At 37.3% G+C, this 14763-nt stretch overlaps 2 protein-coding genes across 2 annotated transcripts in view; both read left to right on the forward strand.

The window, feature by feature from the left end:
* Positions 1 to 11744, forward strand: part of NFXL1 (nuclear transcription factor, X-box binding like 1) — a 44525-nt gene extending 32781 nt beyond the window's left edge. The window contains exons 20-22 of the mRNA XM_053941639.1: positions 518 to 604; positions 3545 to 3598; positions 8499 to 11744. Coding sequence (XP_053797614.1) covers positions 518 to 604; positions 3545 to 3598; positions 8499 to 8672 — 315 coding nt within the window. The 3' untranslated portion in view covers positions 8673 to 11744. The remainder of the gene's footprint in view (positions 1 to 517; positions 605 to 3544; positions 3599 to 8498) is intronic.
* Positions 11745 to 13552: 1808 nt separating this feature from the next.
* The window catches only part of CORIN (corin, serine peptidase), a 128160-nt gene continuing 126949 nt past the window's right edge, over positions 13553 to 14763 (forward strand). Inside the window, exon 1 of the mRNA XM_053941949.1 lies at positions 13553 to 14753. Within this exon, the coding sequence (XP_053797924.1) occupies positions 14580 to 14753 (174 nt within the window). The 5' untranslated portion in view covers positions 13553 to 14579. The remainder of the gene's footprint in view (positions 14754 to 14763) is intronic.

The following is a 14763-nucleotide window of genomic DNA, read 5'->3' on the forward strand; positions in this document are numbered from 1 at the left end:
GCTCAGCAAGAGAAAAGATGACATATATAGAATAAGTGCTTAAAACTGATCTGCCTCTGCTTACAGATAACCACTTTGTTGGTTTTTAAAAAAAAAAAATTCTTCAATACTAGAAAAAGGGGAGAAAGTATGATTGAGAATTACTTCATTTCCCCTCCCATGACCAGACTATGTCCTGTAATCTAAGCCAGTTAAGATAATATATATGAAATTACTAAGACTCTAAATGCAAAGGTTCAGAAGGTTATCTTACTTGTCTAAGGCAAATAAATGAGTAAAGGGGAGAAAAATTAAACTGGACTATAGATTTATTCTTCCTTTCAGCTTAGCTTATTAGAAAGAAGAAAAAAAAGACAATTTAATACATAATTACAGGTTGAAATAACATTCAGTTCTTAGCTTTATATGTAAAACCAATGTTTTACTAAATAAGAAAGTTTTATTATTTTCATAGAGAAGCTGACAACTAAAATCTTATATAGGGAAATGATTATAAAAGACAAATTATACTTAACAGGAAGTACAGTGCAGCAAGATACAAGAAGGCCAAGCTTCACTGGAATGTGACGCATTATGCAAGGAAATGAAGCGGAAAGCATATGAGGTAATGTATCCATTGGAGCTATAATTTCTTCTCAGAGCTTCAGGAAAAGTAGAAAAAAGAACACATTATTTTTCAAGACAGTACCTACAGAAATGCAACGTAAGTGGATGTGCTGTTGAATAGTAGCTATTTTTTCAGTCTTGAATTTATGAATGGCATTAATTGACTCAAATACTATTTTTAAATAGTATTACGTTATTTTCCTTTTTTTTTTTTCTTTGAATTGATTGGAACTGATTATTTCCTCTTTCACCGAGAACAAGTGATGATCAGTGATGATAAAAGTCATTAGTGCTGTAAGACTAGAGTCAGACTGCTTCACAGGGCATTGTAAGATTTGTCTTTCCAAAGAAGGTTTTGCAGCTATCTGTTGCTCAGCTTGTCCAGTGTGGAGTATAATCTGCTACATGGTATTAGTTATCCTACACTGGAAGAATTGAGACTTTCCAGTAACTGCAGAATACTACTTAGACTGCTGGTAATGTGACTTCTCCCTAGCTCAGCTGTTTTATGAAGTAAGGAGTTTGCTGTGTGCTGTCGCACAGAGAGACAGGATATGATCCTTGCTGTTACAAACCTTTAATAAAAACATACACAAAAATAATTGATGCATAAATTGCTTGGGTTTTATCAGGTAAGTATTAGATGTGATAAATGTACAACCCAAGAACTCAGTGGGTAAAGCTGACAAGTCAGCTTCTGTTCAGATTTTCAGGACTGGTTGACAAGTTCTAACAAGTACCACACTGACCAAATCCTGCAACATTGCAAGCAGGTTGAATGCTAAAATTCTTTGGATATACCTTTAGGGAATCCCAGCCATAACAAACAGTTCCAGTAAGAATGTGAAGATAAGTTCATAGTATATGGAGTCCCTCCCTAAAGCAAGGTGAACTCACAGTAAGACTGCATGAGCTGAGACCCAGCAGCATGTCTCAGTGCAGTGCAGTGTCAGTGCTGTTTGACTGGAGCAGATACTACTACCAGTTTCTTGCCCCAGTGTTGTAATCCACAGGGAGAAATGGTCTAATGCAGTGAGCAAATGGCTACAAGTTTCTGCTGTAAGCAATGCCACAGACATACTGGATGGCACGACCTAGCTATGTGTACCTTCTTCTCAGAAGAATGGGTATTTATTTGTTTTGAGGTTTTTATATAAAGTGATAAAGTTTTATTTAAGTTCTTTCTAGGCACCTTTTTGTAGCCTGTGTTGACTTACTATGCAAATGACATACTAGAATAGTCTACTAATATAGGCATTTGATGAAAGTGGTTTATTTATGTCTATTACTGTTTAATGTGTCCAGACTGGAAAAAAACTTGTTGAAAACTGCAGACATTCACAAAGATAAATTAGTTTGCACATTTGCAAAACACCCATTAATTTCTAAAACCAAAGTGCATTAATTCTTAATGAAACTTTTCATGTCTGGTACCTATTGAGTAAGCATTTCTTACTCACTAGATGCCTAGGAATTGAATGTGTCTTTTACTGTACATTTTATTAAAGAAATAGTCCTAGAAATGTTTTTCCATGGTATGATTATAATAGTAAAGGTTCCCTTTATCTGTGCACATTATACCTTATACATTGTACAAATATGACCATACCAGTGTAAAAAGAAGCTTTTCTATTGCTCTTTTCCACATTTGAAGGTAACTGTTTCTTTTGTAGCTGATTACATTGCCATTCGATGGCAGTGAAAAATGAGGGGGCTCACTGTGTAGTTTTTTGCACACCAGATTTTCAGATTTCAGATGTGCATGACTGAAAGGGTCCTTTACACGCATTTCTAAAGAAACTCTGCCATTGTATCTAGATTAATGAAATTCTCAATAGTGCTTTTAATTGATACAAGGTTTAGTAATTTAAAAATTAGTCTGAAAACTTGCAAATAGGACTGTGGTTTTGGCCCTGCCCCCAGTGTCTGCTGTTTGAGCTACAGTGTGCTAAAGCGTGAGTTAGTGTGCTTTCTCCTTAATCATCAAAAGCTCTTGAATTAGAAATTATCTGTAATCAATTCTACCTGTGCAAACAGTATTCAGTAAACTATTTTCATTGGTAATATGCAAATCAACCAGCTACTAGGATCAAGGTTGTTTTCATTTCAAGATATTAATAGATTTTTACATCTAACTTTTCTAAGGGAGTGATTTGGTAACTGCAATGCTAAAAGCCTAAAAAAGGTACAAAAAAAGGGAGATACATAAACTTATCCCATATATTCTTCCTGTGGGAACTTAAGAGGACGAGATGTTATCTTTCTAATGGCCTTTGTTGGATTTATCTCCTATTAGCATGCCCAGTTCTTTTTCAGTTGACATAAACTTTTGGCATCTACAAATGCCCTGTAGCATTGAAATTCTAGATTTAGCCAAATACTCTGTGGGAGTAGAATACTTTCCTCTATTGTGAGCCAACCTCCTGGTAAATTCATTTTATGCCTTTGCATTATGAAAAATAATTACTGATTTTTTTATCTCTGTTTGGCATCTGCATACTCTCCAGGATTTGGTGCCCTATTACCTGATGAATCCTAGTTATGCATCTCTTCAGATGGGAGCCACTCCATCCTGTTGCCTTTTGTATATGTTCAGGTTTCACATTTATTTATTAATGTAGGACCAAAATGGAATGCAGGTGCTAAGATTCAAGTATGCGGCATCTTTACATATTGACAATTTTTTCTGCACCATTTTTTTTCTTAATACTGTCTAGCATTTAATTTGCTTTCTTGAACACTGCAAAATATTTCTATAGAGTTATCAATTGTAACTTGCATGACTACTTTTCATATGACTTTGGGATAGTAGAACTCACATGATGGAAAGTTTGCAGACTTTGCTGAGAACCATGCTATAGGAGTGATTATGACTCCTTAAGAAAATAGGTTTAGCTGCTGTTTACAACAGTTTATTATAATTTGTGTGTCTGGACAGATTAAAGAAGCAGAAGCCAAAGCTGCTCTTGAAGAGGAGAAGCGAAGACAACAGGTATTAGCCTTTCTGTTTCCTCATCCACATCATCCTCACCTTGTTCTTGTTAGTAAATAATGTAATTTACATGCTATTAAAGATTTATAGTTTTTAATGCTATTCAGTCTGTCAGCTGTTACCATACTCTGTGTGCTGTAAATTATTTACCATGGTTGAGGCCACATTTTCGCAAACAACTTCCATAATTTTGTGCAAAATGATAACTTTGTATTACTATAGCTTTGTATAATGTAATTTATTTTTAAACTAGTAGGTATGCTTTATTTTAGTCAAACACTTTATACAGCATAAACACTACAGAATACTGAATAGCTTCAGCAAGATTTAAATATTGGGTGAAGTTCCCCTTCTCCCTCCTATCATGAAAGAACAAGGTGAATCTTTGTCCCTTCAAGGTGTCTGGGATGGGGGAGAAATATTTACTGTAATTGCTGTTGGTGGTGAGGATATGTGGTTGGCATTGTAATCCACAAAGCTGCTGTGCCAGCTGCCTGGAGGTGCTGATACTAATCATATTCAGGCAAACACTCTAAACTCAGTTGGTGATGGCTAGGACAGGTTTGTCATCTGGAGTCTGCATGCCTTCCAGCCAGTTCATGCATGTGTGCCTGTGCCTGAGTGAGCATTTGACACCAAATAATATTCCATGTCTGGTATGTGCTTTCTGACTCCTTTTACTCAATTGTCACAACATCTGTATACTTAGTTTACACCTGTGTTTTTACTTGCATGTCACAGTCTGTTTTTATCAGGGATCAGTGGCTTGCTCCTTGGCAAGGGAGGCTTACAGAGCTGATCCACTTATGCCATCCCCTCAGTCTCATTAGGATAGACAGTTTCTCTGTGGGTTGCAACTTCTGTTATACACACTTTTTAAGTTCTCTAAGGAATTAATGAAAATGTTACATCTAAAATGCTCTGGCAAGGCATCTTTTTGTTTGTCAGAGGGGAACCTTGTCTGCTCATCCTGCAAGAAAAGCATGGTTATGCATTTATTGTCCAGAGCACCAGGCACAAATGTTTTGTGATCATTCTGCAATGTTTATTGCAACATTCATATCTCAGCTGTCTACAATATTGAGCACATATTCCCTCATATAACTCCTTGACAGTTCTTCTAATTCTTCTTGTTCTCTAAGCTGATCCTGGAAATGTTACTTCTGGCATATAGGTCAGGAAGTGTAACTTGCATACAGATGCCTGAAACAGATTGGGCAGAGGAAATCTGTAGGTGTTGGTTCTGCAAGCTAAATACTGAAGTGTGCTAATGGGCATTTAAACATGTAAAGAACATGTTTACAGTCCTAGAGCTAGAGAGCCAAATTTGCTGATGTTTGTCTTGCACTCAGTGTTTACATGCATTCCGGAAGGCATCCCACCCAAATACTAATGGTTTCTGCTCACAATCACTTTACTTATTGTCCCTCTAGTAAAGTCTCAGTAAGGAGGCTCCTGTGAAACAGTAGCAGATGCACTCTACCAACATACTGTGCTAGATTTTGGCTGGGTTCTTCAGCAGTGATTGCTTCTCTCTGCAGTCACACTGCCATTGCTTGCTACGTGTACATTCTCTGAAGTCTCACAGTTCCAGCCCAACAGTAGTAACTTTATGCAATATATGGCAACTGCTCCTGCATATGTGTTTTGTGATGGATGCAACTTCAGGGATAGGAAATTTCACTTATACATAATGAACCCTATTAAAAGGTTAATTAAGAGTTGTTAGTTATTTAGTGCATTAGGAAGTAGTTGGACAAAAACTGTAAAAAAAAAAAGGACAAAACAAATTGTAAAAAAAAGAGACACCTGTAACTAATAAATAGGCTCTAGAACTGCATACAAGTATTAACCTCAACTACTGCAGCCTTTTTATGTAATACTGGTTCCCATCCAGTTAGAACTCATAATCTGCCATCTGTTGATGGAAATTGGAGGACATCACTATCGTAGGGTGTTGGGTCACATTAAGAGTATATTTTTGAGTGTACTCCCTTCTGACAAAAGTTTGCCTCTTGTACCACCTTCCTCAATGTCATTAGCACATTTTTGTAGAGGCTGTTTATTTATTAGTCAGAGTTTATTAAACCTATTTTGATTAATACTTCATTAAATGTTTTATATACAAATTAGTGCTCTGGTAAGTCTGTGCATTTATATTTTGCTATTTGCTATATTTGGTAGTAACTTTTGCTAATACCATTTACAGATGGAATCACTTGTTTCTTAGTGGAAGAGGTGGCTTGGCCAGGCTTCTTGTCATGGCCCTAGCAGCCAAACTTTCCCTCTGCTTCTAATTCAGAGGCACCCTGTGAGGCCAGGGTTTTCACAATTGCTAGAGGTGGAAAAAAGATCAGCGCTTTGATTATTTAACAATTCAGACCAAGCTCTTTCTGTCCCTCTCCATTGTAAAAAGATTTGGTTAAATTTTCAAGCTGACTGTTTAGAGTTCCAATACTGGAAGTTAGGGTCTTGAACCTAAAATATAATTTACTGAGTTGTAGGAAAGATTTATTTTCCCTTTTTTTATGTATAAAGATAAATTTTAACAGATCCTTAGAAGTTAAAAAGTCCATCCCTATTAATAAAAATATATCCTCACTTTCAGCAAATACTTTGTCACTGTTACTTGCATTAATTTAGCTACATTTTCCCATGAGAATGCCACTTCTTTCAGTGCAGAAAGAATACAGCAAACAACGCATGAAAGAACAAAATCCAGTGCCTGAGCAACACTAAACGAGATGTTTTGAGCATACAGTTCAAATAAATACATGTCATTTTACTTTTATTATGTTAATATACAAAGAAGTTAGGTTCTTATCTAAATAAAAACCCTAGGCTTGTTTCACTTGAAAAGTTAAACTTGTTTGAAGACTGGGCACAACTATTACTTCAGAAGTCATTAAGGTGACACTTAAGGAATGTGACAGTTACACAAAATTTGTAGGTAGCTTTTCAAGGGTAGTGATGGCTTCTCATATTCTGTGCCTACAAATCTTTTTTCATTCTGTGTTTTTTTGGGTTTTTTTTATTATGTATTTATTTTTAGACAGGTTTTCATAGAGTTCATTAGGAAAGCAATTCAATAGCTATTACATTATTTTGTTTGAGCGCTGTATTTTAATTTAACTATTGTAATTCATAGAGCTTTCTGCTTTTAAAATGTACTGATCACAAGTGTATAGTAACTATAGAAGCCCCACATTTTACTCGAGTGTCTGTCTAAAATGAAATACTGCCATGTTGTCTATAAAACCACAAAAACTCTGCCCTTTCCTCCAGATTTTGGATTTTGGAAAACTGTTTCATTAAAATACTTTGCTTTTCTAAGGGAGGATTAGCTAGTTGAGAGTAATCTTGTTTCAAATAGACTGTGACTTTGTCTGAACCCTTCTCCCATATCATCAGAGAAATGCCAACAATTTCTGCCTTTATTAGGTACAAAGGAATTGACATCAAAATAGGTCCCTTTCTCCTGCTAACAGTGGTATCTGGCTCAGGAAGGGAAGAGCTGCTTTGTGAAACTGACAAATATTTGCTGTCAGTGGAGGAAGACCAGACATCAGGCAACCTTGAGTTCTGAATGAAGACTTTATTTACTGAACTACTACTCTGTCCATTTCCCAAAACATTCTTTTTCTTGTTTTTATAATGCACCTACTGTATTGTCTTAGTCCCTCTTCCTGCAGCACTGCAGTCGTAGTCACATAGATTTATTTCCTCTCATGGCTGGGCTTTGTCCCTGTTCACTGTCCATGATTCCTCTGCTTCAGCTCAGTCTTGTGCCTTTTGCCCAGCCAGTCCTGCCTTGCTGCGCTCTGCTACTCCCCTCTCTTTTCCCTTTCACTCCATCTGGTTTCTCTGCTCCCTGGTGCCTTGCCCCATGTTTTCTCTCGTAGCTAAGAACTTGACCAAAAATCCAGGTAATCATCAGACTTTTTCTGATTTTAGTTTGTCTCAGGTCTTCCTAGCAATTAGATACCTTCTCATTGGGGCCTCACCCTAGTCTTCACTCTTTATTCTAGGCTGCCTAGTTCAGTTTTATTTCAGCTTTGTACACTCAAATGAGTTTTTTCTGTATTCTCAGGATGCTCTTTTAAAAAAATGTGGAGGAGGATGAGGAACAGGGATCAGAGATCCTATTGTTTATTCCAGACAGGACCCTGAAACTAGCATTCTTTGTTGGAAGCCTGGCATTCTTACTTTTGCAATTGTTTTGCTCCATTTTTGGGCCTATAGGCATGTGCTTCCTACTGGAGGATATTATATACCTCTTACAGTCATATGAGTGATTAAATGTTCAAATTATAACACACAAAAATATTCCATTTGTTAAGTGTATCTTAAAATTATAGCAATTAATCTAAAATTTAGTGACCATGCAAATACAAAGAATTGAGGGAAATAGCATAGAGTTTTAGTTACTTATGTTTTTATTAATTTATTTTGGTAGAGTGCATCTTTATTACAACGGAATGTCTTTGAAGATTTCAGCCCTTATAGAAGTTGGTAGAATAGCTTAAATGCAAGTGTGTTTTTTAATAGAAAAAAATGTATTTTTAACATATCTCATGGAAATAACACTCTTATTTTTAGTGTAATATTTTCAGCCTGAGTTAAAAAACTAAGCATGCAAAACTTCAGTTGGCTGCATTTTTGGCAATGTTTTTAAAGGAAACTAAACAGTGGTTTAATACTTGAAAGCAATGTGCTTTGTATCTGTGGGATGTGGTCCTAGCATATCATCTCTGAGATGTGTAACTTCCATTGGCTGACAGTTACTTCTATTAAATGTTATTTGGTAATGTTACTTAAAACCCTCACATTTCCTTGTTTTTTTTTTTTTTTTTTTTAATTATGATACAAATGTCAACTACTTGTGTTTCTCTTTATTTAGGCTGAACTGGAAGCTTTTGAAAACAGATTAAAAGGGCGAAGAAAGAATAAGAGAAGAAAGGATGAGGTAGAAGTTGAACAATCATCATGGCAAAAGTACAAGAACCTCATTATGCTGCCAGTGTTCGGAGTTGCTGTTGTGATGGTTGCATGGCTCATGGTCTACAATGACTGAAAACTACTCAATATTTAATATACCTCAGTTGGACTTTAAGTAGCTGTTATTCCTAGAATGTTAGTCTGTGTGTAACAATTTAATAAGCATAGATTATGTATGTATACTATTTGCTAAGAAAAATGCAGAGGAGGGAAGAAATGTCACCTTTTGTGTTATTACATTCACAGCACAAAACTGAAGTCAGACACTGAAAGTAATAGTAGATTCTAGTCTACACTGAAGTGCTGATAGTTTGACTGAGATTTGTTAACAACTCTTCTATTATTCTTTTTCGTTGTCTCCATTTCATAATATTAAGAATAGCTTAGTATAAAATGCTTTATTGAATATGTTTCCTGTAAAATCAGCTTAGTTTATTGAGGGTTAGTGTTCTTACGCTAATCTTTGTTGTATCACACAATAATTTCTATGCTTCACGCCAATTTTGACAACTAACAGGGAACCTTGGGTCACTTAGGCTTGAATGTTCTGGGGCCTTGTTCAGAGCTTTGTTCAGATAAAGGAAATGTGAACTATCTTTCCAATTCAGCTGTATCACAAACAAAACAGTGGCCCCCCCTTACAAACTGTGGGGTTTGCTTTTTTGTTGTTTTACCCTGCTTTTTTGTTGTTTCACCCTGCCCCTTCCCACTCTTGTTTCCTCAAAATTGAACTAACTGAAAAGTTCTTTTAGTGTACAGATACATATGCTGAACACAGATGTGAAGAAGTTTCAGGGTACAGGGCTGCATTCTCACTGTTGCCCCAGCTGCCAGCAGCAGAAAAACAATTTGAAATTAAACTTAAGAGTATCAATTGACTATTTGTATGGATAAAGGTCAGAGTTGGATATTTGCACAAGTGTGCAAAAATATAATTGGGACAGTGTAACAATACAGTTATATGATGTTCTGAAGCCATCTGGATGGTGCTTGGTAGTCACATTTAGCTAAACTTCCAAATGTTTAAGTATTTTCTTACTGACAGTTTTGAATGCCTTTTTTTAGGTTATCAGTATTGGTTGGTAGAACTGGAAGGTTTTTGTCTGTCTTCAGGGTTATCAGAGAAGCTATGTAGTCTCAGCTAAGAGACTGCAAGTTAAATTCAGGAATGGGTAAATCAGAAAACTGAATTTTTAAACCTCTGCTAGAAACTTTTTGCTGATACTTGAGCATTGCAGGTTACTGCAAAGTGATTACAAGCTCCTGCAAAAAAATGGGGTGCATGGCCAACAGGTATTAGTATAATGCCCTTTTAAGTCAGGCATATAATTTCATCACAAATCCTGCAAAAGCAGTGGGACCATTTGTATGAGTTAGCAGAAAGCATTGCAGTTTGCTTGAAAGCTCTTCTGGTTGATTTTGACTTACCTGTGAAGGGACCCAGTATTAATTTGAACAATTGTAATTATCCAATTGTAATTCTGATTCAGCAGCAAGAAAATAAAATAGAAAAGCTGCAAAAAAGCAGAAGCTTTTGATTACATAGATTAAGAAAACAGGAATAAAATTAGTTTCTTTTCAATTTTTCACAGAAGTTGAATGAGGAGAAGGGTGGGGAAAACTTGGCAATATTTAGCATGGATTGATGCTATTCCATAGTACTCTGTTTTTAAATGAAATTTTAGAGATGCCTGTGTGTCAGACTATTAGTATTTAAAGTTGTAGAATTAATTGAAATTACACTGTGCAAATTTGCATCTCCATTGAATTTCTTATTTTATAGTATAAAAGGTAAACATTCTTTCATATTGTTGCTTTAACTTTATTTCTGTCATATTAATGCCTGGAATATAATTTCAGATACAAGTATGTTTTCTTTAACAAGAGTGAGGTGATGCTATTGTGTGACTGCATATGTCAGTAACTCTTCTGTCACTGAGGAAAAAGGAGAGATATTTTTGTTCAGATGAAATAAAATGTGATGGGTTATCCAAAAGTACAAAAAGATACCTTTCTGCCTGAAATATGGAAATCAACATGAATGAGAGCATTGTGGAAGCAGCTTTTATCTTGCATGACTATCACTAATTTTGCTATTTACTGCTAGTTTTAAAATAAGTACAATGGAAAGTTTATCCTTGCTTCTACAGCAAAGAGAATAAACCTCTATCTAGCGGGTTATACTAATTAACTGCACTTGTTATATGTTTGAAGAAGTTCTTAGTATTCTTTTCTGCATATTTGTGGGAAATACTAGAGAGAAAAAGGTTTCTCACCGACCACCTTCATTAAAGATTGCCATGCTTTCTTACTATACAGATTCATTCTATTCATACAAAGATGTGTGTGAGTGGGCACATTCCCTTTCTTAAAGGATTTGTATCTCTTCTGAACCTTGCATATGCAAGGCATACCTGTTTTTGAAATTTTATTCAAAATAGTTCTGTATATCTTATCCAACCATCTGAGTCATTTGCACTCTGTTGGTCTGCCTGCTGAACCAGATATTTATTTCTTGGCATAAAAAAAAGTGTGGGGGTTCAAGCAATCTGCAGTTTAATAAATCACTAGGTTTTTCTTTGTTTCTTTAAAATATTTTTACGGTTAATATTTTGCTTTTCTTTGGTTGGAGCTGCGTGTTGTCAACATCCTTTGAAATAAAAGGTACAGATAAAATCACCTTTTATTCAATATTAATGAAAGATGGTAATTTTAGAAAAGAAATTTTGAACTGAAGGTAGGGTTTGGGAGCAATTTATATGTAATGTGCTGTTACATAATGTAATGAGCAAATATTTTGAATGTTAACATCTTATAAAAAAATGCATATTGATCAGTATCCATTAAAACAAATTATATAATCTGACCTGCTGTTGAAGGGAAATTACAGCGATAGAAGCTTGATGATGACTTAACATAAATAATATTTAGCTACGTGTAAAATGAAAAAAACTTGGGGCTTTTCCTGATTCTGGATGCATTGTGGTAAAAATTTATCCTTCCACTGAGCCAAGGTTCTTACAACTGGTCAGTATGTTTGGGATTGGAAACTCCTAGGGCAAGTTATTTCCCTGTAACAATATCAAATCCATTGTGTGTGTTAATTTAATGTAAAAACCAAGTCAGACAATAAATGTATCAAAAACAACTTGAAAAAATGTTTGTTCTCAAGGACTGGTGTAGTGAAGCAGCTACTTCCCAGATAATAATGACTGACACACTGTAGCCCAAGTTTTAGGTATGCTTTTTGCCTCCTTTTCTAGCAGTGATAGTTCTTACTTCTCAGATGAATTCTGGAATTATGTAATTGTGTTCCTTCATGTTACTGCTCTGACAGAATTGTCAGAATGGGTTGGGGAAGTCGATTAAGGTGAAACAAATGGGACTGGACTTAGATTTTTTTTTTTTTGGCCTTACAGGGAGAAATATAGCTGATTTATTAGACATTTGTGCTGACCTTAACTACTAGAGAAGGAAATGTTACTAAGCAGATAGCACCAAAATTTGTTCATTGAAGTATCTATGTTTGATTGTGGCTTTAAAGCAGTGAACTCTGAGTTTGTCATCTCAGCAGTAGATCAGGCTCCAAAACATATCTGCTCTGTGCCAGCCTTCTCTGAGTGATGAGCTTGTGTGTTGTGAGGTTGGAGCACAGAGATGCTTGATCTGAAGTGTGTTCCAGTGCCAGGCAGTGGAAGCTTGATATGTGTGCTTTAGGTTGGAGCATTCTTGTTTGGACAGTTAATGTGTGACCTTGTTCTCATTTTCATTTAGTTTGGATATCCCTCTTCTGCTTGGGGTGCATCCTGTTAGCAGGTGTTATCTAGGAGCATTTCAATTGCTCCCTTTCCTTGCTTCATGAATATATTTGTATTCCTGTCTGCTCTTATTCAAGTACATCAGTCATTTGCTCTAGAGAATTAGAAAATTAAGAACCTGTAGTGTTTTGTATTTCCTAGGAAAAGAAATGCAAGGTAAAAATTAAGGAAAAAAACCAAATGAAGTCAAATTAATTATAAGATAATGAGATATGCTTCTTTCCAGAAAGATGGAAAGATGGTTAGATGTTAATGAATTATTTGAATACTACATTAAGATGTCTATATGCCATGGTGCCAGAAAACAGTTCTGTGGTATGGATAGTGTATGAGTATGAACTGTGATACATCAAACTCAGCTGTAAGGTAGGCTAAACAGCAACTGTGTAGAAATAAGTCATACTCTGAGGGAACTGTGGCTTGATTCAACCAAGTATTATTTACTCTAAGTAATTGTTGATCATGCAGTGATTTCCATAAAATCACCAACAAAACCAGAACTCAGGCTTTCTTTGTGTGCTGCTGAATCTTGTTGTGAAACTCTAGTTTCAGTGGCTCTCCTAATGGAGGAAATTATTTTGAGATTAGGAATTAAGACTGGCTTGGGGTTTGGAATTCACAGTTCTCCAGCTGGAGTCATCCTCAGCCAAGGCCAAGCTGGCTGTGCAGTCTGAATCATGTACTGCACCTCTTAGATACAAGTTTTCATTTACTGTTATTAGAATTTTTGACAGGGCTACCTAATCTCTGTAATGAATCACAAAGTATGGTTTGATTCCTGCATTACAGCACAAAATATTTGTTGTTTTACATTAAGCAATATGATGATTTTGCATAAATCGTCTTGCTTCTCTCTCTTTCCGCTTTTCCTATTTTTGGTGCAATTGTTTTAAAACCACCACTGTTTTCCTCCAGATGATGGAGTTTGGTTTGGAGAGATTTTTGGTTGGTTGGGTAAAAAGTGCAGCACTGAATTGCCATGAGCAGAAGCCTCTAAGTACATTGGCACTCCAGAAGCATAGAGAACACTGCACCATAATGTTTGCACACAAAGTAATAGGGCCTAAATCTGAAGGTATGGAAATACAGGTATGGAAAAAAAAGCTAAGAAGTGTTCATCTTATTTATTATTTATATATAAACATATATAACACAATGTGTTTATATTTACAAATATAAACACTGTTATCAGGGCTATCACCCTCACTGATTGTCAAGAGTGGTGACAGGACTGGGAGCTATATTCATAGAGAGGTGGTGGTTCACATTTTCTTGCATGTTTTCTGATTCACATTTTGAATGATAGCATTTCAGAAGCACTAAATCATGCACAGTAAAAACTGGAAGCCTTTCTAGTTTACAGATGTCATCTCAGAACTCTGCCGCAGCCCCAGTGACATCTTTTTGGGACTCCTGGAAGGGTCCTGAACTGTTTCTGTTCTGGTAGCACATACTTCTGCCCATTTTGTACTCATTGTTTTGCCTTTTGTCCTGTTGACTTTATCATTCTTGGATAGTATTAGTGAGCTCCGTTGTGTGCACAGACCAGGACTTCAGTCAGACTTGACATCTTTGAATGCAAATACAGGGCAAGGGGACAAACAGATCAAATGCAGGTCTTAAAAGCTGGTATCTTATGGGGGTAGGGCATTTGCACTGTCATTTGCAGCTTCAGGCGGCACTTGTTTCTTGGCCGGAAAATTTGGCTTCAACAGATATGCAACAACCAGCACATCCCTCCAGCTCCGGATCGTTGGGGCCGGTCAGGACCAGAACCGGCGCGGGGACAAGGAGTAACGGCGTCGGGTCGCCGCTGTTCTCCCGCGCAGCGCTTCCTCGCAGGGGAGGGACGGGGCACGGCAGCCTAGTTGCCGGGGGACTAGGAGCGGAGCCTTCCCGCGGGGAAGGAGCTGGAGAAACCTGTCGTTGGCTCCAGGAGGTTCCCCCTGCCGGAGCTCTTTCCCCTCCGCTTCTGCGGTGCCAGCGCCTCTTTCAGCTCTCTTTGGAGCCTTAGAGCCTGGGCTGCGACAGGCCAGCCGCTGTGCTAGAGGGAAGCGCTGCAGTCGCCGCAGGCGCGAAAACTCTCCGTCCCTGGGCTGAAAGGAGAGCCTTTGCCGGACCGTAACGTAAAATAAAGCGCAGGGAAGTCCACCCGGGAACTGCGGATGAATGAAGGGACACGGAACTCTGGCCCACGCTTGCCGAATTCTGCGCCTCGAACCGGTGGGCCGAGAGCGCCTGCAGGTCCGTGCGCTGGGCTGGCTTCCGATCGCTTCAGCCCCAAGTGCGCGTCCAGGCGGCCCGGGGGCCAGGGCGCGGCGGAGCCCCGGCGAGCCAAGGTAAGGGGTG

This window comes from Vidua chalybeata, chromosome 4 (genome assembly GCF_026979565.1).
Source record: "Vidua chalybeata isolate OUT-0048 chromosome 4, bVidCha1 merged haplotype, whole genome shotgun sequence".
NCBI classification, from domain to species: Eukaryota; Metazoa; Chordata; class Aves; order Passeriformes; family Viduidae; genus Vidua; species Vidua chalybeata.